The sequence below is a fragment of the Corythoichthys intestinalis genome, chromosome 9, assembly GCF_030265065.1.
Source record: "Corythoichthys intestinalis isolate RoL2023-P3 chromosome 9, ASM3026506v1, whole genome shotgun sequence".
In the NCBI taxonomy this organism is placed as follows: Eukaryota; Metazoa; Chordata; class Actinopteri; order Syngnathiformes; family Syngnathidae; genus Corythoichthys; species Corythoichthys intestinalis.
This window is the reverse complement of record NC_080403.1, coordinates 16070684-16094829: the sequence shown is the minus strand read 5'-3', so window position 1 is coordinate 16094829 and position 24146 is coordinate 16070684. Positions and strand designations below refer to the sequence as shown.

At 41.2% G+C, this 24146-nt stretch overlaps 1 protein-coding gene across 1 annotated transcript; it reads right to left on the bottom strand.

The window, feature by feature from the left end:
- Window positions 1-246: 246 nt before the first annotated feature.
- Window positions 247-24116, bottom strand: ctsa (cathepsin A). The gene is made up of 14 exons (XM_057845064.1): window positions 23974-24116; window positions 19437-19597; window positions 19254-19365; window positions 9872-9922; window positions 8721-8807; window positions 7976-8131; window positions 5699-5875; window positions 5531-5622; window positions 4107-4185; window positions 3891-4039; window positions 2393-2468; window positions 2226-2315; window positions 491-592; window positions 247-433 (listed from the first exon to the last, which is right to left on the bottom strand). Exons 2-14 carry the CDS (start codon window positions 19595-19597, stop codon window positions 350-352), a joined length of 1416 nt encoding a protein of 471 aa, XP_057701047.1. The 5' UTR covers window positions 23974-24116; the 3' UTR covers window positions 247-349.
- Window positions 24117-24146: the final 30 nt, after the last annotated feature.

The window sequence follows — 24146 nt, the reverse complement described above, 5'->3', positions numbered from 1 at the left end:
GACAGAAGAAGACGTTCGATCCATTTGAACCAGCAAATGATGACATTAACAGGAAGTCACCCAAAAATGCCATAAAATCAGCAGGAGGTGGCCAGAGAATGCCCCAAAACAAATAGGAAGTGACCCAGAATATCAGAAATCAACAAGAATGGACTCTTAAATAACCTTGAATTATCTCTTAGACTAATTCGCATTCAAATGGATTGGACATCTATGGCAGACAATGATTGGCGAAATTAAAAAAAAAAAAAATCAGCAGCATCCAAAGGGGTTTGATCCAGTGAGCAACGCTGGCCAGCACGGTAACGAAGGGCCAATCACTGCTTGCTACCACCCAAACGGTGAGAGATCAGAAAGGTCCCTTCTTGATGAAGCGGGAGAAGACTGTGAACGCCGCCACAGGGTTATCCGTCGGCACCATGTGACCTGAACCCTGTGGGAAAGCAGGTTAGGGGTCAAAGTTCATGGACCAGGCGACGCCTGCACTTACCTTGATGGTGAGGAAGGCCAAATTGGCGAACTCCTTGACGAAGCCGCCCACCTGCCGTTCTCCCTCATCCTCGTACAGCCACGGGCGACGATTAACCTGCACCTATGGATGATTTTGGTGTTTTAATTATGGATGCCGCAATCAATCCCAAATTAATCCAGGATTCAATTAATTGACAACTATTTTGATAGTTGAATTGTTTAGAGATGGCCAAATCTTCTTAATAGTAAATATCAAGAGTAAAAGCAGTAAATAAATATTATATATTGAAGGCGATAGTACCTTTTCTCGTAGGCACCGTCTGTTTGCATTACTCTAACACACTTAATATAATCAATCAGGGAATAGTATCGTTTCTCTTATTTACTGTTTGTTTGTATTACTCTAACACACCCAATATAAAATAAATAGCACTTATACCATAGTTTAAGGAAAACAAGCAGAATATAGGGCATAAAAGATAAACAATACCTTGTTATCACGGAAGCCCAGCGCGTGAGTCATACAACTGACTGATTGACGCACAACCTCTCGCAATCACTTCCCCCGGACAGTCCAGAACAAATGGAGGGACGCTCTGACCCAACACAAGGAACACCGGAGAACGCCTGATATCCAACTGTTAACACGACTGAAAGAATCCAAGAGCCCCTTTGACGTCGAGGTGGCAAAATCCACAAACCTCGTTGCCCGGACAACAGTAACACCCGACGACTCCTGTCCAATCCACACACAGACAATAATCCTAAATACACCCTTCTTCCTGCCCATGGCCCGCCCCGCGAGAGCATTCAAAAGACTGAATGTTTAACAGATCGTGTTCATTTTTCTCGGTAACTTTTTGTTGACGTGTGATAGGGTGACCTTGCCTCCCCGCCTGAATGCTTCTGTTTCGCCTTGCCGTTTTGATTGCTGTCGACCACAATAAATTGTCAACTTGTTTTCGGTGAGCCTTCTTTAAACCTTTCAAAAGGGAGACAGTACGAAGGGTTAAGACGAAGGTGAACACGAGGAGTTTGGCCTTCTGGCCGGATTGTCGTGTCTTTCCGGCCCGGGTCGTTGGAGCTGCGCCAGTGCGGGTTTAGTGATTCGGCTGACGCGATTCCGGCAGTCTGGTCCGGCTAGAAGTTCAGGTTTTTTCAATATTTAGTATACATACATATATATATATATAGGGTTATATATAAACACAAAAAAATGTTTTATTTGATAAATGGTTTTATTTTTACAGGTTTCTTAAAAATATTTTATGAAATTCAAATACATATTTTTATTTCTTTCCTTTTATTAGAAATATTTTTTAAAAAAAGGTAAAACTAGTAAATATTTTCATTTTTTGTTTCTATTTAAAAACAAATACATTTCCTCTTCATTTTAATTCAATTATCTATTATTGTCAAATTAAAACATGGGTGAACCCAGTAATTTCTTTTTAAATATTTTAATGTTGAAATGAGAGAAATGAACATCAACAGTGATTTTTTCCCCTACTTTTTCTTTTAAAAAAATTAATAATAATAATAAAAACCAAAAGCAAAAAACTAAATATTCCCATTTCTATTTTATGTTTATTTTCTAATTAAAAACAAAAACAAAAAAAAGTAAAAATAGTCATAATAAATAAAAATAACAAATATAGAAAATATTCTCAATTTTCTTTAATTTGCTGTATTCAGAAATAAAATACACATTTTACTGTAAATGATTTTTTTGAGGTCCACTCCAGTGTACTGACCTGCTGGTTCAAGGACTCCACGAACCACTCATCGCCCATGAAGTTACAAGCCATGTCCACGTCACCGTTGTACACCAGCACACGGTACTTCTACACACACGGGTGCATTTGTTAGCTCTCAAGGTCAATGGAACTCGGTGTGGCACTTTAGAGGCGGTCGCTCAGACCAGTGCGGACAGAAGTTTGAGGTACTGCTTCCTGACGTCCTGGTATAGTCGGCCGTAGTTGAGATACACCTCGGAACTGACCCAACACAAAGCCACAAATGCAGCCATTTAAGCATTTTTCCTTTGCGTCTACATTACAGATAGCAAATCAAATTCCAATCGTTTGAATTTACACATGTTATTTATTTCGTTTAAATGATTAGTAAAGGCAACTTGAGGGAAATAAAATATTCATCAGATAATTCACATTGTAACCCTCTTAAAATAGTCATTCTTACAGCCTTTTTTTTTAAACAATTTTTGGGACGTGTCAAAGATATAACAAATAAGCAAACAATAGGTGATTACTTCAAGACAGTGTCAGTAGTATTTCCGTCAGTAGTAGCCAATGGGAATGAAATTCCACTGTTAAAATGTTACCAAATATTTTTACAAAATTAAAAAAAATCCACTGTAAGATAATGATAATTTACTGTAATTAATGTTTGTTTATTGGTCACTTCTGGTTTATTTTGGGGCATTTCTAGGTCACTTCCTGTTGATTTTAGGGCATTTATGAGTTACTTGTTTTTGGGGCAATTTAAGGAATTTTCTTGTTAAAAAAAAAAAAAAAAAAGACATTTTGTGAGTGTTGTAAGTTGTTTGCCTGGCACGGCCAGATTTTTCTCCCTGTATTTTTCAAACACTGAGAGAAATAGTCTGGGAACCAGCCCATTAACGGCCTCTCGAGCAGGTACAAAATCAATCGACAAATCAGATTCGTTTATTTGCGTGACGTGTTCTTAACGAGCAACGTCACTCTTGCGCGTCGGAAGTCGTCTCCACAATAACACAGACGGTGCACAGGAGAGCCGAGAATATGTTCCAATCCACGGTAAAATCAGTTTTAAATTACCAAAAACACATCGACATGAGTCATTGACAACAGTCTGTCTCGCGCTAGCCATGTTGAATAAACTCCGCTCTCCTCGTATGTTTACTTCCGCACGCCAAGTCCCTCGTCCTGCCCTTGTCGTTTTACTAACGTCACGTCTGCCCGTCGCTGATTGATCCACAACGCTGTCTGTTTGCTGTGCCTTGCTCCGCCCTGGAAATTGTATCCGCTGAATGGTAGCCAGACTCAATAGCTGGAACAGCGCTGAGTCTGATGTACCAGGCAAATAAGTTGTATGTTATGTTAAATGACATTTGGAATGGCATTGGAAAACATATGGGGAATTCTTTGGGGGTCAAATTTTGCCAGAACTTCATTTTTGCCCCCCCCCCAAGAAAAGATTTTTTTAAAAATGTAGGAATAATGTGAATTTACTAAGACCATTCGACAAGTAACATTTTGAAAATTTGAAATGTTTTGTAAAATGTTTTTACAATTTTTTTTTTTTTTTCCCCCCCGAAAAAAAACCCCAAAACTAAGTCATTGACAAAGCATCCCCATAATTAGAAAATATAACAATGTCTTCCAGAAGAAATAGAAATGTGTGAAATAAATGAATGTTACCTGCAGATGGTCCACTGGGGTGAAGCGTTGGTGATGTGCAGGGCGCGTCGCACTTGTGGGTCATTGAGGAAACGGCTAGCTGCTGTGGAGTTGGTGCAGGGCGGATCCAGGCGCACGGGGGTGCCGCGGGATGCCAGGCTCAGGAGCTTCTGTAGCGCAAAAAAGTCAAGTGCTGAGGTGAGTAAAGGGGTTGGGGGGCGGGTTAAGGGGACGCACCTTGTTCCACATCTGCGTCCCCACATGATGGATGAAGAAGTGGCCCAGGTCACGCACCACCAGCTGGCCTTCCTCCACACTGGAAACATGCCAGATGAGTTTCATTCAGAAACAATCTTCATTGCATGAATAATGCATCTTATATGTTTTTTCCCCTCATCATTGTGCATTGTTTGGCTAGTGCAGGGGTCGACAACACAAAATGTTGAAAGAGCCTTATTGGACCCAAAAAAAAAAAACAATATGTTTTGCGCCACAAAAAATTAAAAGCCTTATAATGAGGGCAACACATGATGTATGTATCTTTATTAGCCTACTATTAAAATAACTAAAAGTTAATAATGATAATGATAATAATAATAATAATCATGATTAAATGTTTATTTTCCCTCCAGTGGAACCTATAGAGAATGAGGCACCACGTGACTACTCTGTTGTACGTCGCCGCCTCAAGTTTAACTTCATTACAATATTAATGAATTATTATCATGTTTGTACTCCTACAGAAACCATATTAAAACAAAAAATGTATTTTCTACGCCCATCTTTTTCAATTTTCAAACGTCTTTGAAAAAGCTCCAGGGAGTCACTAGGGCAGCACTAAGGAGTGCACTCAGGTGCTACTTATAGTCGAAAAAAATACAGTAAATGAGCCATTTCAACTTTGAAATATTCAAAAAAAATTCACATGACTTAGGCTTTCCTTTAATTTCGCCCCTAACGTCTACTGTTGTGGCAAAAATGCAGGTTTTTCAACAAAAAAAAAACATTCATTTCCAACGGCAAAAATATTTAAAATATCAAATTTCAACATACATCTTGAGCTACATTTATTCGATTCATATAAATTACTCATAAAAAAATTCAGGGAATCAAGGCGTATCCAAGTTGTATACAGGTTTTGCACAAAATATACGGTTCCACCAAAATTTGACATAAACATCCACATTTCCAGAGACCCCCGTAAACATGGAAAATCCTGAAAAACAGTCAGAAAACCAGGAAACGCAAAAAAACTGCAATCAAAGTTAAAAACATCTTAAGAAAATGCAACAAACGCAAAAAAAAAATAAAAATGAAAAGGCGCTTAAGTGGGAAAACAGCAAGAAGCAAAAAATAAATGAATAAAAATCAGGGGGAAAAAAACCATCAAGGCACTCGTTGGGTGCCTTTGACAACGCTAGACGTCCAATCTATTTTGACTGGTCAAATGACTCGGACGTCTAGCGCCGTCAATGGGACTGAAACACGAGTTAACAGGAAGTGACCCAAAAATGCCCCCAAATTAATAGGAAATGACAGAAAATCTACAGGAAGACCGACGCGTGCCCACGTGATTCCCCAAGAAATTGCATTTTCAAGTTTTTAAAGCAACTCCAGTTGATCCATTACCACCAATAAAGATATAAATGAGCAGTCCCGACCTGAACCTGCGGTGGGCGCCGCCTGGACACGGCGCATAGAGGTTGTAAATGTTAAGTCCTGAGTTATAGATCACGCCCTGGACATCGGCCAGCTGCAAACAAAGCCGATAAGGGAAGGGTCACGCGAGCCTCAGCGAAGTAAGAGGTAGCAGCAGCGGCGGCACTCACGGCGGCTGAACAGTTGGCGTCGGGGTTCTGGTGGAAGTCGCAGCGGCCGTCCCGGCAGCAGTGCATCTGCAGGCGGCTCCACAGGCCACTCCCCAGCAGGCCGTGGTAGTACGCGAAGTACACCAAAGAATTGTCGTTCAGCTCGTAGCTGGACATCCCGTTGCCCACCGCTATGCCCTGCAGCACGCATGCAAATTTAGCAGTTACTTATGTTGCAACGGTACAAAACATCTTTTAAAAAATCAAATAAAAACACTGATCAGTACCACTGACGATGATAGACGTCGAATTGTGAAATGAAACTTTATATAAGTTTATCACTGGTAGACGTCCAATCCATTTGAGCTATGGCTGCAGCTATCGATTGATTAGCTTGAATAAGCAAGTAATCGGATAACAAACATTTACTTCCATCCATCCGTCCATTATCTTCCGCTTATTCCGGGGTCGGGTCGCGGGGGCAGCAGCTTTAGCAGGGAAGCCCAGACTCCCCTCTCCCCAGCCACTTCAGCCAGCTCCTCCGGCGGGATTCCAAGGCGTTCCCAGGCCAGCCGAGCGACATAGTCTCTCCAGCGTGTCCTGGGTCGACCCCGGGGCCTCCCGCCGGTGGGACATGCCCGGAACACCTCTCCAGTGCAGTCTCCAAGTGCACATATGGACACCCTTATGTTTGAACATGGTGTTCGTTATGGACAATCCGTGACGAGCACAGAAGTCCAATAACAGAACACTGCTCGGGTTCTGATCGGGGGGGGGCCGTTCCTCCCAATCACGCCCCTCCAGGTCTCACTGTCATTGCCCACATGAGCGTTGAAGTCCCCCAGCAGAACGAGGGAGTCCCCAGAGGGGGCACTCTCCAGCACGCCCTCCAAGGACTCCAAAAAGGGTGGGTACTCTGAACTGCTGTTTGGTGCATAAGCACAAAAAACAGTCAGGACTCGTACCCCCACCCGAAGGTGGAGGGAGGCTACCCTCTTGTCTACTGGGGTAAACGAGATTTAAACATTTACTGTGCTGCAGAATACATTTAAGGAGCGATAAAACAAAGAAAAACGTTTTTAAGCTTGCAATAACATTTATTTTGACTTGCCGAGCTTGCACTTTCAAAAGAGCAATAAATGCGAATACAAAATAAAATACCTGAGTGTTTCTTCAAACTATGCAGAATTGCACTTCTATTTCACAAGAGCAAGAAATGCATTAAAAGATAAATGAAAATACTTAAGCTTAGCCTCAAATGGTATTACAACAACAGAACAATTTGCTAACTTTCATAGCAAAAGTGTGCAAGTTTAACAAATCGTTCGAACACATATTCCCACAAAAAAACTGCTAATTATACCTGTAAATTAAATTCAAATACATATTCTTTTAAGCTCAAACAAAATCTTACAACCTTATGTCGGTCTTAACAGGGAGCAGCTGGATTTAGCCATGTTAGATGAGTCATGCAATATTCACTGTTGCCCCTGGAGAGCAGTGTATCCACCCAAATTAAGAAAACAATGCAACACTTTCAAAACAAATCATTACACCACCACTCTAATTAAATGAATCCTCGAAGCAGCAAAATGTCATTCAAAGCTTTTTTCCTAATCAAATTACACAATTTAATCGATTAATCGTTGCGGCACCATTTTGAACCTTAAAACTTTAAAAGGCTTGGACGTCCTTCCTGTTAATTTTGGGGCATTGCGTTCATTTTGAATCACTTCCTTTTGATATTGGGGTTTTTCCGGGTCACTTACTAGTGATTTCCAAGTCACTTCCTGTTCATTTCAGGGCAATTGAAATGCTTGCATGAGTTTCTCACTAGTAAACATCCAATCCATCTGTTTTTGAAGGGGGGAACAGCAAATGAGCGTTCGTTCATTCATTTTGGGGTATTCCATGTCACTTCCTGTTCATTTTGGGCAAATTTGATCATTTTGAATACCTGTTGTTTTCGGGGCAATTCAAATGTTTGAACAAGTTTGTCGCTAGTGCCATTGACAATGGTAGATGTCCAATTTTGAGGTGTTCTGTCATTTACTAAAAGGGCATTTCATTGAACATTCGTTCATTCCAACCCTCCCACTTCAAATGGATTGGGCGTCTAGTGCTGTCCATGGCAGACAATGAGTCAACAAAGAAAATGCCAGTCCTCCATTACATTCAAGAGTAGTGCAGTGTAGTTTCCATACATTTACAATCATATATGGAATCCAGATACAGCATTTCAGGATACTTTTGACAGCCCAATCGGTTAGTGCATCAGGCTCCACGGACGGCACCTACCTGCAGGTTTAGGTCCTCATCTTCCATGACCCTCTCGGCCAACGTGGGCACGTAAATTCCGGCGTAGCTCTCTCCAGTCAGGAAAAGCCCGTTGGCGCTCAGCTCAGGAAAAAGCCGGAAAAACTCCTTCAGCGCCAAGTAGTTGAGCATAGACACCTGAAACGGCCAGAAAAACAATCAAACGCCGTTTCGTTTTCGTCACAGTCTCGGTGTAAACTTGATCAATGAGAGGCTTGCAGAGAGTTAACGTTTGTCCATTCGCTGCCATTCCTCCCGCTTCAAATGGATTGGAGGCCCAGTGCCGCCAATTGCAGGCAATGAGTAAAAAAAGAGATGCTTTGACAATGATAAAATAACCTCTTAAAAATCAATTGAAGTATAAATGTCTTCATTTTAATGGAAACGCATCGACTTTCCTGGGAACGTGGCACCGACTAACATGGATCCCCCGAGGCCATTTTGGTAGGGGCCATGAAAGCACATCTCATGCTTCTGTCGTAAATTGGAATGAGTTAATCACTCATAAACATCCAATCCATTTGAAGAACATTTGATGCCAACTCTCCCATTTCAAATGGATTGGACATCTATCGCTGTCAGTGGCAGTCAATGAGTTAATAGTGGCAGGTAGTTTCAAGGCAAAAAATGGAAAAACTAGATCTTCTCACAAAAAATATGTTGTAATTAATTAATTTAATCTTTCACAATTTAAAAAAAAAAAAAAAAATCTAATTTATTGATTTACCTCCGTGTCATTAGTGGCGTAGGCACCGTCGTCTGAGTACGAGAAGCCCACCCCCGGTGGGGACTCCAGGTACAACATGTTGGCAATCTGAAAGTGCCACAACAGTGTACAGTGTTTCTTTATTTGTCATTACGACAAGTACAACAAACAGTCATTCCAGGTTTAGACCAACCGAGACAGTTACGACACACATATTACAAACATTGGACACATTAGAATTTACCACTTTTAACCAATGTATTGTCTGTGTTTGTTGCCATTTTCAATTATTTTACATGCATTACTAACATACGATTGGCAGGCAGAGCCAATTAGCTCACGATTGACAGAAGATAAGGACATCTTGAGGCCGATTGGTGGTACTGCTACGGCATATGTTACCCAGCTTTCGAACTACTTCCATTTTTGTGTGTCTGTATGTGGAGTGAAACTTTGGAACCATTTAGACAACTACTTCAACAACTGTCAAAATATCCCCAAAATTAAACTGTATAAAAATATGGTCTGGTTACAGTATAATGACATTTACTGACAATGTGTGTTGCTGATATGGTCAATTGGAGTACAGTATAATGACATTTACTGACAATGTGTGTTGCTGATATGGTCAATTGGAGTATATATTGAAAATTATTGTGAATGAGCCAACTCTGAATTTGTTTGGTCTAGTTGGTTGTCTATTGGTTTAGATGTTTTGTTAGTTTTCTTCTTTTCTTTGTTTGTATTTTCTTCTCTCTCTTTCATTGTTTGGACTTAAAGCCGAAGGACAGGAGTATCCCATGAAATAAGAATGCTGGACGATGAGATCAGGAATTTCAAATCGGCGAAAATTGGATGCCAGCCGAAAATGTGCATTGCAAGAATCGCTCTGGCGATAATGACAATAGACACGTAAAATGTCAATAATTTTTTTTTTTTTTAATCGTTTTGGCCATGTATATATCTTGGACAGCCCTAAACACAATCAGAACAGCATGTCTAAAAACTGTACAACGTGCACACAAACGAAATGCACATACAGCAAATTATACCACTCACTAACAAAACGACCACCACAGATACACAAATAACCCACGATGCTCAGAAAAAATGGAGGATATCGCAGCTAAGAAAGTCTGTCTCTCGCTCTCGCTCTCAAAGGTGCCACTCACCTTGTTCCAGGAGTTGGGGTTGGGTCTCAGGGTGACGCCGTCATCCTCCACCTGAACGGAAAAAAAAGTCCCATCCAAAACAAATCATCGCTTACATAAACTGTGATGGTTGGCATTCGCTGATCATGTTGCAGTGTAATCAGCAGCAATAGATGTCATTTTCCTTTGATTTGAGTAGGGCTGCAGCTATCGATTATTTTAGTAGTCGATTAATCGATAAACCATTACTTCGAACAATCGGATAAGGAACACGAAAAATTAAATTACCTGAGCTGAGCCTCAAACTGTATAAAAAATTAAATTAGGCTCTATGTACAACAAAAGAGCAATTGGCTAACTTACATCGCAAAAGTCCGCTAGTTTAAATGCTATAAAATGTCTGCCTACCACTTCCATTTCCGATTTTTTTTACCATTGACTTCAATGACGCTGGTGTGGCATCACTCACTAAAAACCCTGAAAAACCACTATTTGGAAATCAGGGATTCCCCTATATTCAACAGATTGTGGCGCACCGCCACACTAAAATGAAAGCCGCCACGCCTGGCAAATGAGATGTATTTTATTTATTTATTTAAATTAAAAATTTTTTTTAAGGCCGCTTCAAACTAGCGGCAGCCGAGTGGGAGGAGTTCAGCGGACACCTATTCATTGTGTATTGTAGCCTAATGTTCGTAACTATGCAGGCCCCCCCTTAAGAGACGCAAGGGGAACGAGTAGGAAGAATGGGAGAACGAGCGAGATAGCGAGAGATAGCGGTCGCATGTTGTAGCAGCCCGCTGTTATTTTGTTATTGTTTTTCTTTATTATTGTTACCACAATAAAGTGGGTAAGCAAATACAGACTTCTCTCCTTCTTGCCCATATCCGGGGCATTACAATAATTTGGATCGGACTTTTCGGCGAAAGTGAGCGGTGGACGGCCGTCTTGGACGGAAAGCAAACTTTGACTAACTTGCGCTGAGAGACTGCGGAGAGGCGGGGCCCAAAATAAAGCCTTGCTCTATTTTCAGAGCGTTGGTCACAGTAAACGATTTATCAGTTCAAGCAGAGTAAAATGATACATATTCACGGTACAAGAACGTCGTTTCTGTGTCCATCGATTGGTAAGAAAAGGCTGTTTGTACGAGTGACGTGTGGGCGCTCCCGTCAGGGGGGACATTTCACGTGGAGTGGCTATTTTTCGGCACAACACCGGCGCGCCAACTTCAGACAATTACGGCTGACGAAACTTTGATAAATGCGCCCCCCCACCCAAATTTCGCGAGCTCTGGGACACTCGAAAAATGACTCTCATACCTCTCCTTGCTAAGTTAATGGTACCTCGACGTGCCTTTGTGTGGAAATTTAGTTTACGAACAACGGGGAAAAAACTATTCACCTTCTCACCGAATCAAGTAAAACTCTTTACACGGCTATTAGAATTCCCCCAGTGCTCTAAATGGGTCAGTTGACAGAAGGACTGTTATTGTTGTGGTAATGTAGTACTTATGAGGGTCAAATAAAAGGAAAAAGGAGGACTACGACGGTGGTCTGCAACCCGCGGCTCTCGGGCCGCATGCGGCTCTTTAGCGATGCTTCGGAGCTTTTTTTTTTTTTTGAAATGGAAAAAGATGGGGGAGGGAAATATATTTTTTTTGTTTTAATAGGATTTCTAGGAGGACAAACATGACACAAACATTCTTTCAATTCATTAATATTGTAATGAAGTTAAACTTGTGGTGGCATAGTACAACAGAGTAGTCACGTGGTGCGTCATTCTCTATAGGATCCACTGCAGGGAAAACAAACATTTAATCATGAAGGCTAATTACGTATTTCTATAGTAGGCTAATATAGCTAGTATCGATAATTATAAGGCTTGTAAAAGGCTTTTAATTTTTTGTGGCTCCAGACATACTGTATCAGTTTTTTTTGTGTTTTTTGGGGGGTCAAATATGGCTCTTTCAACAGTTTGGGTTGCCAACCCTGAGTCACTACGAGATGTAAGTCGTACTATTGCCACGAGAAAAAAAGTCGCATTAGTACATCGGGTAACGTAGCTGTAATCAGCTACGCATTTTACATACATGTACTGTAGCCGAGAGGTACAACATTAGCCTGGCTAATGAAATATTTCAAATATATCTTTGTTATGGTTCTTCTTGGGGGGAAAAATGAAGGAAAAAAAATTCGCTGTGGCACGACATGGTGAGGCTGTCCGACTCCGATGCAGCCCACCACCACAGCTTCAAAAAATCATAGGGGAAACACTGCATTCAATTAATTTAATTTTGTGAATCAACTGTTAAAGTTGTTAAAATCGCTCCCGTTATTCCATAATTTCCCTTCTGTCTACTTTTGACATGTCAAAGTTTTAAAACTGTTTTGAAGATAGATTCAAGTCAAGATTTTGCCGATTTAGGAGTATTTTAGATAAATTAGGTTCGCTTGGAAGGTTCACTACAACAGCCTACAAGGGAAGTCTCCTGCTTTAAGATGGCGGCTGTTTACTAACGCACCTAGTTTTCAATGCATGTGTTGCTAACGCTGTCGAGTCTGTCATTGTGCATCTAGTTCTACATACATATGATATCTATTAGACAAGCATGATGTTTACTCTCTGGACGCAATGCGGTCTGTTTCTCATTGCGTCCCGAAGACCCCGCTGTGTATTGGTTCCGCTTTACTTGACATATTTCAATAATCGGAATTTGGATGTTTGTGAAACGTTCTCGAATCTTCCACGGCCGAATCGCTCAAGGATGTAATGACGTCTGGGCATGTTGTACCGTGGTTCTAATGCTGCGTTCCAGAAAAGTGGGATGACGGACTTTTCCGACCTCCGACTAGGAAAATATAATTGGAACACCACTCGAACTGGGAGGTCCAAGTCGCGAAGTTAAAGAAAAAATAACTACCCCGACTTCCAAGTTGTTTCAATCTGACGTCACTGGACAAAATGGCGCTCAAGAAAACGAATGATAACACAATAATGAAGTAAATCAAGTTTATTTGAGACGCCATGTATTTTTTATCATACAGTGAATTATCTTTGTTGTGCTATGTTTTTTTATATTGTCGATCAGCAAAGGATGTAACTAAAAAAAGGCAGTTTACAGTGTGGGTTATAACGCAGCCGTCGTTTTTCCTCTACTATTTGATCGCTTATAGGAAGGCAGGTTCGCTGGAGGTCAAAATGTCTTTGGATGGCCAAAATAAAAAACACCTCGTTGCGATCAGCCATCTTTGTTGTTTACATTTGCTTGGAACGCTTTGAGGTCGGAACTGGTACCATCCGAGTGGGATAAATCCGACTTCCCACTTCTCTGGAATGCAGCATAAAAGTGTTGGATGGTGCGTCTTTACTCACGAGAGATAATGGCTCGTCATCCAGAACGAATTCTTCGGCAACAACTCTTGTTATTCCCTGGGCTTTGGGACTGTCAAGTGCCAGTTTGTCACGCATAGCAAAAGTTTCTGCCAGTGTTAGTTGCGTTGGTTCTATTAAAACTTCTTACAGCTTTACCACCACGCTTGACTTTATTGTGGCATATGTTGCACTCTGCCTCTTGGTCTTTGTCGTCCTTTAAGGTGAAATGATCCCACACAGCTGACATTTTTACCGATAAAGTCTCTCGGTAAATTGGGAGACGGTAATGTAGTGTGTTGAAGGAGTGCCGTAAAATGCGGACCGGATTTTAGGGAAACCGAAGCAAAAACTGGAATGGATTATGTATATCGGTGCGCTGGAAAAACCGTACCGGATTTTCAAAAAACAACTGGATCGGAAGTCTGGATCAGAATTTTTCCGTGTCGGCCGATCTGATACCGATCCGCATTTTTTTGCCCATATCGGCGTCCGATCCGATCCAAATATCGGATCGGGACATCTCTAGTATTATTACGTAGGGTAATGTAACTGTAATCAGCTACGCATTTTACGTAGATGAACCGTTACTGAGAGCTACGACATTAGCCTGGTTCATTAAATATTTCAAATGGACCTTTGTTATGGTTCTTTTTGGGAAACAAAATGTGAAAAAAAAAAAAGTCATGATATGACGCAATTTTGCCATAGCACGACATGGTGAGGTAGTCCGACTCCGATGCAGCCCACCACCGCAGCTTCAAAAAATCCTAGGGGAAACACTGGAAATACTGCATCCTTCTGCCATCTCGACATGGGAAGACAACATCAAGAAGTGGCCGAGGGTGACTACAAGTAAAATATTATTGTTTTTTATTGTCTCTACGGCAGTCAACGGAAACGCCATCAGGAAGTGCCGAGGCATTCCAGTACTAGTTACACACCCACAAAATTGGATATGAACGAACACAGGAATTTTGTCTTCATAAAGGCGGATGTACAACCAAGCCAGTGCTTCATTGCTCCATACCACAAACGATGAGTGCTCGTAAACCGGAGGGCGGGAGACGTCCAAACTACAGGCTGTCCCGCGGGTCACGACCGTTCGTGTCTGACACTGTCTTATGGAAGGTATGTGCGCCAAAAATACGAAACCTAAAATCTGGCGCATGAAAAGACTTGTTGCCTTTGCTATTGATATTACGATGATGATTGTAATAATGGAGTTTAATCATTTTTACTACAACTACAGTGCTGCTGCTGCTGCTGCTAGCCTATTGCTAATCAGTACTTGTTTGATGGCACCGCATAAATCCAAGTGTTAGAAGTTTTTGTTCATTTGTTTACAGCTGGAAAACGCTGTTAGGCAAGGGAAGAAAACTTGACTTGTACATTGATGGACATATATCGAGACTACATGCGTTGTACTTTGATGATGGACCGCTCGACTCCTGGGGGCGGCCGAGAGGCAGGGGCTGGGACAGACGGTGGTTCGCCAAGATCCAACTACGAAATTTTTAACTGCTGCATCTTTAAAATATACTATTGGAGCTGGAATTACCGAGGACAACTGGAGAAAGCCCGTCTGAATGCCGCCGAGGGTCTCGTAATGTCGGATGAAAGTTTGGCTCCCTTAAGCTCTGCTGTCTGATAACACATTCCTTATTTTCTTAACCTTCGTTAAAATTTTTCTAATCATTTTATAATCTGTGATTTATTGACCTGTTTTGCACATGCACCAATCGTTTTAAATTAAACAAGAAATGGAATCATGTTGTGCATGTTTTTTATTGTGATCATTATCTGCAATAAAAAAAAAAGAAACACTTTTGTATTACATGTACATACCTTGTAGTATTTCCCTGTAACAACAAAATCCGTTTCAGTCCTTCTGCGTTCGGCAAATATAACGTGTAATTTCATCTCATATTGGTCACTCAAGTGGCCGGCATATCAATCTATACCTAACGTCAACACAGGCTGAAAAGTTATTATAGTTTTGTCCTCGAATGATGAACGAAGTGATAAGAACAATCAAACAATCTCATCTACATCTCATCGTTGTCGTGCTGAATCCATTTATGGAGATTCTGTGAGTTCCTCTGCTTTAATTTTGCAGTTTTAACTTTGACAAAACACTGCTCACTTCAACCGTAATTCATGTAGTTTTTCCTGAACCGGAAGTTCGAGGCAGACATTGTCCAAGATGGCGCCGCCCATATTTCACTCAGGAAACTTGTCCATAGTAAAAAATTAATGGAGGTATTATCCAAGTTTTTACCTTTACAAGAGGTGCTGCTGAGCCTGAGAACTCCCTGTATTTTTGTTGTATTGTATTTTCTGTGGAAAAATTTCAGAGCTATTTAACCTTATCTTCAACTTTACAAGAGATGTTTCTGATTCTAGGAAATTCAGACACATCTGGGGCTATTATTTTCTATGTGTTTTTGTGGCGCTTACACGCTCAAGTGGGGGTGCCCTTGCGCTTCCTCACACGAAGAAGAACGCGCTCATGTGAAGAAGAGCGCGCTTACACCCAAAGAAGAAATGCCGCATCCAAGTGAGTGAGTGAGTTAGTGAGAGAGGGAAACACTTCTACGAGCCTACGTTCTTTGTTAATGTTAATATCTACAGAGGCAATGGCTGTATGTATCATCTTTTGTGTTGTTGTTGTTGTGTTTCCACTCGCGATCGGACACTTAAATCCAGTTGTGTAGTGGTTTGAACGATGTGCTAATGCTAGCGAACGAATGCTAACCATTTGTTATTACTGTTATTAGCAGCTAATCATCGCTGATTTACGTTGATGCAAACCTGTTCGTTATTGGGGACGAAATTGATTTGTTTCATTTCTATTCTTAGTTTCACTCTTCAAGTGATGGTTGAATAAAGTCAGCAAATTATACCAACGTCTTCTGCATCGTCATTTGGGAGTTCAGCTAGCTGTATAGCCAGGACTGAGCCCTAGCCTCTCTGTGAGGACAGCGCAGTCGTATTCCCTCCCGATGCAGTTATCTCCACCTTGCAATGACTGCAAGTCGCTTTGTTGTAATTTTTCCTCGTGAAGTGAAGACACACTGTCGAGCGTTTGAACCTACGTGCTGTCATTGTTATGTTTATGGCTGCAATGCTCGTGCTTACCCGTCGTAACCTTTCATTTTCACACTCTTTCCTGGTGAAGTGTAGTCAAACTTTGGAGCGAGTGGTTCTTGGCGCCATGCTAGTTTGATGCGTCTGGACAACAACACACGTCACGACGCAATACGCGTCTTTAGGAATCGTTAGAGGGATCGTTAAGGCTTTTTCATTGTGATGTCGAGGCCTCGAAACACTCGGAACCGGTTCCGAATTGGAATCGGATTTCGATTCCCATCCCTAATCAGGAAGGCTTGTGCATAACAGTGGCGCTCATGAAGTGGCGACAGTTTTAACAGGCGGCAATGTCATCAAAATGAAACTTATCTATCTCGCGCCTCTGTGACTTGGGGTACTACGCAGTTCACTTTTCGGGGTTTAATTTTCCTCTACGCATTTTTATATACTGTACTCTAGTTCAGTCGGCATTGAGTTGGAAGGGGCCATCATAGCTCATCATTGTTCAGTCAAGTCGCGCCCGCCGGGCGGTACCACATTTCAAATTATGGGTTGGTGGAGAGGGAAATGCACTCATCAAGAGCCAGAGATGACTCGCAAAGACATAGCTTCCTGACACCTGTTTTACACTCTTGATCAGGGGTCCCAAACGACCGGGCCGCAGACCAGTACCGGTCCGTGGCGCTTGGTGCCGGGCCGCGCAGAAATAATAATTTATTAATGACTGAATTCTGGCCGATTGACTTTGGCCTGTGCCACTTAACACACCAATATCCCTGTCTACTCTAGATATACAACCACAGGATAGGAGGTTGTCATAGAAATCCATTGATTGGACTGTTAGCAGTACATCTTGTTTTGTATATCTATGTGCGCTTGGCCTCAATAATAGCATATGACGGGCGGGCGCATCACATTTGTTCCGGAAATAATTAGCCCCCACACTAGAATGACTGAAAACCGGACGTCTTTGGAGAGATTTTTTACAGGGAGAAGAGCACCTGACAAGCCAGAAGATGAGCCTTCAACCTCGAAGAAAACACTAAAGACCCACAAACTGCAAAGGAGTGGATTCGTGACCCGTATGTGAATACACCAAGTGATTCGAGCATGTCTGTGAAATAGGAATATCATCTTGTAGTGATCACAAATCACGGCGACCTTAAACGTCAATTTGAGACAACAACTCTACCGAGGTTCTGGATTAAAGTCAATTCAGAATATCCTGACATTGCTAGGAGCGCACTGAAAACTGCTATAATTTCCAATATCGTATCTTTGTGAAGCTAGCTTCTCTCACTCTCCCATCACAGGACCATCTCATCTCAACGAAACAAGTTCAGGCCTCACACTGATTCAGCGGCTGAGTTGTATTTTCCCTGCACTTAGCACGACGAGGCTAAAAACAAATGTTATTTTATATTTGCTGTATTTGTCTGCCGCACATTGCCTATGTTCTGACAAATTTGGCATGCGTGCAACGTTAAAAATGACCGCAAATGCAGCGATTCCAAAGTTCACACATCAAACTTTCTTTAAAGAAAGAAATATTAACTTACTTTGTCATGTTAACTGCACACAACAACTGCTCGCAGCTCTCTCACTTAACGACTTCGCCGTGTCGTTACGCATTAATTTACGCCATTTTCGTGTTGCACATGTAAGTTTATGATGTAGTGCTGCAACGATTAATCGATTAACTCGAGTACTCGATTACAAAAAAATATTCCAATTACATTTTGTTGCTTCGGGGATTTGTTAAATAAAGCGGCGTTTTAATGGTTTATTTTGAAAGTGTTTGCAATCAGTTTTATTGATGAGGGTGGATAAACTGCCCTCTGGTCTGCCTCTTTTCACATGGTTGAATCTAACTGCTCCCTGTTAAGACCAACGTAAGCTTTTGTTTGCGCTAATGTTTTTTAATGCATTCTTAATTTAGTTTATAGGTATATCTAGACGTTTTTCTGTGGGAATATGTGTTTGAACCATTTGTTAAGAGCATTGTTTAAAAAAAACTTTAGCATTTTATAATATTTAAGCTAGTGGACTTTTTCTATGCAAGTTAGCCAGTTGTTCTTTTGTTGTACATGATAGATCCTGATTTTAAAAAAAAGACAAAAAAGTATATACAGTATATATATATATATATATATATATCTATATACACACACACACACACATACCGTTTGAGAGTCAGCTCAGGTATTTTAATTTTTAATGTTCCTTATCCGATTACTCGATTATTCGAACTAAGTAGTCCATCGATTAATCGACGACAAAAATATTCGAAAGCTGCAGCCCTATTATGATGTAAATAGTTTTTTAGCACCGTTAGATAACATTGAGAGTCCAACTGAATATAAAAGAGGGCTTTTTTCACCGCTACAAAAGCTTTGGGAGCAAAATTTTATAAGGGTGCTAAATTTGACGGAACACCAGTCTGTGGAAAAAAAAAAAAAGACCCAAATCACACCGGTCCGTTGTGCAAAAAAGGTTGGGGACCCCTGCTCTAGATGATAAACTGCAACCAATGACTGTGGAAAAGAAAAGAGGAGAAAAGACGAATGCTACGTCTTGATCTTCCACCTCCTTTGTTTACAATGACGCCATGCCGCGCTAAAAATGGCGATGGCGTGACATCACTTCCTTAGGGTCTGATTGTTGTATAGACACACTTGTATATATATTAGGCGGCGGGTAATATTAGCCGCCAACATTATCCGTGTAGCAACTAATCCGGACAACGGGTATACTAGAATAGTCGACATGCCGTATAGTCTAACTACTTATACGTTTAAGGCCATTATGTGTCCTATTGTAGATGTACCCTCAGTATCTATCACTTGATGACACGTTTCTAAATAAAATATGTTGATTTTGATCATCCATGGGGACACAAAATATGATAAATCACTGTACGGAGATAAGGTCGCATCCCTACCAGGAAGGGTCCATGCTCTGTCAACAGCCCGTCCAGTGAGCTGCATCCCGGACCGCCGTTCAGCCACAGAACCACTGGATCAGAGGACGGCGAGCTCTGAGACTCCACGAACCTGCCAGCCGGGAGTAAATGCGTCGGGCCACGTGATCGGATGAGAGTACGGTAGGGCGAGGTTGGACTCACCAGTAATGTAGATGCTTGCCACTTGCCACGTTCAAGTAGCCTGAGTAGTGCTTGAAGCTGGGCTGCTTGGGAAGTCCGGGAAGACTGACGACTTCGTGGTCAGCCGGCGCCGCTGCTGCCGGACTCGCCAACAGGAAGTACAACAGCACAGCTGCCACCATCTGCCAGGAAGTCACGTCATAGCAAGGGCGTAGGTTTGCATAGGGATGGTAGGGACATAACACTACCAACTTTTCAGGATCCTCAAATTGTCCCCACCAACTTTCAGGCAACCTTATTTGTATTGTACTAGTATAATGAGTTCAGTTATGTAGGTAATTTAGAGGGTCTTTTTTATGTTTTAAGGATAGAATTGACCGTACTGTTATTAAGTGATGTATTTACATTATTTTCAGACTTACATTTACCCCTTTTCACTTGCTGAATGTGCCGGACTGTTATTATTTTAATTAACCTCATATGCACGTTTGATTGGCTGATGACATGCCCGCCCTCCCCACACAGACACACATACATACATACATATGCACAGCCCCGACAAAAATACAACATGTCGACAACATGCCGCCTCCTCCAACCTCTTTGAAAAAGAGGAGGGATATTAGAATTTTTTGGGGGCCAGCAGTAGCTGCTGTAAGGAATGTAAAAGACGTCAGTGTTGTGGACATGGGAAACATCACTAATTTTGCTACTGAAAGTCCAACCTGCATCAGAGTTAGCATAACATTAAACTGTGTGAACATGCTAACCTGCAAAACTCGAGTGGGAAGCTGCTTAAAAAGAAATGTCCTGTTTGTGTTTTCTGCTGTTAACGTTATGAGTTTTTTTCAGTTATCTTTATTAATTTAGACAGACAATGTTGAGTGGTCTAAAGACAAATGCTTATTTTTTTGCATTCCTGAACAGTTAAGAGATTGTTAATAGGTTTGTATTTGTTTTGTATGTTGAATTTGCTAATAAAATCCAGAAATTTATTCTGGAAGTTTTCAAGAATGTTTCTTTAGTAGTTTTCCAAAACAAAGGTTTGAATCAAACAATGTATCACCTGAACCAATACATATGAAAGTTAGTATAAGTCAAAACAGATTTATTTTGCATTGATCATTTGGCCTATCAACTAATTAGGTTCATATTCATGAGAAATGTTGCCCTGACCCCCGTTCACCCAATCTGTTTGGGTTTGATCATGTCCCTTCCTAAGCAAAAAGTGTACATGCAGGTAGGGTTGCCACCTTTCAGAAATAGAAATAAGGGACGCCCCCCCTCACGCCCAAAGCCTTACGGGCGAAAAAAGGGGCATCCCTAAAACTCTTAAAATGCATAGAAATGTATGTATTTTTAGATGAGGAAACTGTATTGTGCACTATGTGGGCATGGCAGTTTCCTTGCAGCAGATTGTTTTTTTTTTTTTTCTGCAGGTTAGTGAAAAGTGAATAAGTTGTGAATATCGTAATTAACATTTGTGTTGTCGGCACTGAATCTGGTCACGTGATCAATTGACAAGCCAAATTTCTTAAGGGAATGTTCCAGGAGAGCTACAATTCCAGCAGCTGACTCGTCTGCATTCTCGATGAAGTCCAGCATTTTGTTGGTGAGCCCAGACTCTGGACTGAAGTACTGGACAGCAAGGGGGAACATCTTCCTGCTCAATTTATTCGAGGCATTGGTCTGTATGGAGAATGGGATGGGTGACGTCAAGATCTTGAGCACATTACCCACTGACTTTGGACCCAGGACTTGTTTCAACAGTGCCTCTTGCTTGTTCTCCCCAAAGTCATTTTCTTCACCATTTTGGAATCACATTAAAATCTTCTGATTGACCCTGTGCCCTCAGCACTATTGTAGCGCTGGCTGGCTACGTTTTACTGTGTGGTATACCTATGTCACCTCAGCTGCAGTAGTTTAGAGGGTAGGAGTGGGATGATGTCAAATTCACTATTAATCAATCAACGGATAGTATATATTCGCAGTAGGACTATTTATTCAGCGTTTATCTGCTGTTAATCTATAAGGAATAATTCCAAATGAGGAGCATTAGTTAGCGTAACAAAATAAAATGTTCTTTATGGGTACATAAATTCATTCCATAATGATTGATAATAAATGCATGCTTTAAAAAAAAAAAAAATTCCTGAAAATAATCAACCGTAGTAGCAACTAGAGGTGTGCAAAATTTCCGATTCTTAGATTATTCGCGATTCGGTCGTGGAAGATTCGAGAACGATTCACAAACATCCAAATTCCGATTATGGAAATATGCGAAGTAAAGCGGAAGTACACAACACTCAGCGCGCTGCGCGGTCTTCGGGACGGAACGGAGCGAGAGTAGCTAAACATCATGCTTCCCATTACCCGGCCCCTCGGGTAATGCCAATGCTCAACTCACGGCTCTAGCTCAACTCATGCAACGAGATAAAAAAACACAACAACATACCTGACTGCTGCCGAAAAGCTGCTACAAGTACATCCATATAGTGTTACGGTGGATATCATTTATATAGGACTAGATGCAATATAGATTCGGTAGTGTTAGCAGCGCATCTACAAAAAGCTAGATGCGGGCGTTATCAACGGCCGCCATCTTAAAGCAGTACACTTCCCTGCAAGGCTGTTGTAGCGAACCTTCCAAGCAAACCTAATTAACTTTTTATCTAAAATACTCCTAAATCGGTAAAATATTGACTTGAATCTATCTTTAAAATAGTTTTAAAACTTTCACATGTCGAAAGTAGACAAAAGGGAAATTATGGAATAACGGGAGCAATTTTAACAAATTTAACGGTTGATTCACAACATTAAATTAATTGAATGTAGTTTAAAGCTGCTGATACAGAATGGGGACTGGAGTTTTTTATTTAATGTTATTTTTGTATATTTGTTTACTGCTATATGTTAACTTGATACTGAAATAGTAGTGTGGTTTAGCCTGAGAGTATTTTTGAACAATTTTGGAACTAATGTACAAAACATTTAAAAAAAAAAAAAAAAAAAAAAAAGGAAAAAAAAGGAGGTGGGTGCATCAATAATCGTTTTATAATCGAATCGGAGCCTCTGAATCGTAATCGAATCGTTAGGTGCCCAGAGATTCCCAGCTCTAGTAGCAACTGAAATACCCTAGCTATGCTCCTATCAATGCAAGATGTATGAAGGTAAATATAAATATAGCCTATATATTATCCATATACAAGAGCATAATAACATACCAAATCAAGCTCAGGGGATGTTTCAGGTACAAAGAATTGTGACGAAGGCTCTTTTAGTCTTCTGGGATCTTATATTCCGTTTGTGGAGGTCCCCTGCAGCATGCTGTTTTACACCTCCGTGAGACACTGCAAAAATTTCCCTGCCTGCCTTGCAGTTCGGGTTATAATCATCATCAGTGACTCTATCGAGCCACGGGTTACCCTCTTCCCACTCCAGTCTATTTTTTTGGAGACATTTCCCCTTTTGAGGATGACGTGGGGTGTCCTGAGCTTTTGATGTTGAAGAGACATCTTAGTTTTGAAAACGCGCTGGGCGGTGCACTGAGCACAGCGAGCGACAGCGAGGTAACTAGGCAACAAACCCGGAAGTGGAGCGCAGTGCAGACAGCAGCGGGCAGGCAGATAACTACCTTGCTGTCTTTAATTAATCTCCTGCCCTTTTTTGCTGTCTTTAATATCTCCAGCCCTTTTTGTTCATTATTGTTGGCTCAGTGGTCACTCATGAGCGCAAGTGTGTGTTTGTGTGTGACAGACGTGCATGGGCTGGGCGCACCGCCGCCCGCCACTCCCCGCCGCCGGAGCCACGGGTCGCCCCATGGGACAATTGTGAAATACAGAATAAACTGCGTTCCGTATTGGTTCAATAGAGAACGCAACTTTTAATTCCGTATTTCAAGGGACGGGTGGCAAGCCTACATGCAGGTTATGCTGTTATATCATCCCTACCAATGTTGAAACCAAACCAACGCCCTTGCGTCATAGATTACTTTTATTCTTTTTGGGTGGTCATGTTTGATGTGAATCTGGCTTTTAGAATGCTCTTGACATGGTGACTAATGAGGACGCGCATGTATATAATTTCAAGCAAAAAGCAAGATTCACAGTTTGAATTTTTTCCAATGGCCATATTATTTTTCGATCAATGGCAAATTGATAAGGCTTTATAACACTTGAAATTTCGTCAGGATATCCCAAGCAACAAGAAAAGTAGAGCAGTTTTTTTAACAAAAGATTCAAGGTTTCGGTCATAGACTGATTTCTGGAGAAGTCCATTTTTGCCGACTCAGGACATGAAATCGATTCTCATAATTCAGGTTCAAATGTATTAATACTTTGATATATCATACAGGTGATTTGAAATTTGGTGGAACAAGCTTTTACTTAGCGATATCGATGGAGAATCACTCAAAGCAGTGGCATGTGGATGTGACATCCACCAAGTTAGCAAAACGAGTTGAGCTAGGCGACAGTGCGAAACGGCGGCAGCCACCAAAAAAGCAAAACAAAAAGTATCCATATAAATATAAAACAATTACACAAACTTATTATCTGACCTTCTGTGCTCGTGTCGACGTCGACCGTATTTCTTTTACCACACTAACCACCGCTGAAGAAAAGCAGGAAGCAAGTCACGTGACCATTTGACGACTCACGTGATTAGTCTTCACATGATTTTGGCGATCCGTCAATAACATTTTGGTTCAAAGAAACGTCTTTATTATTTCGG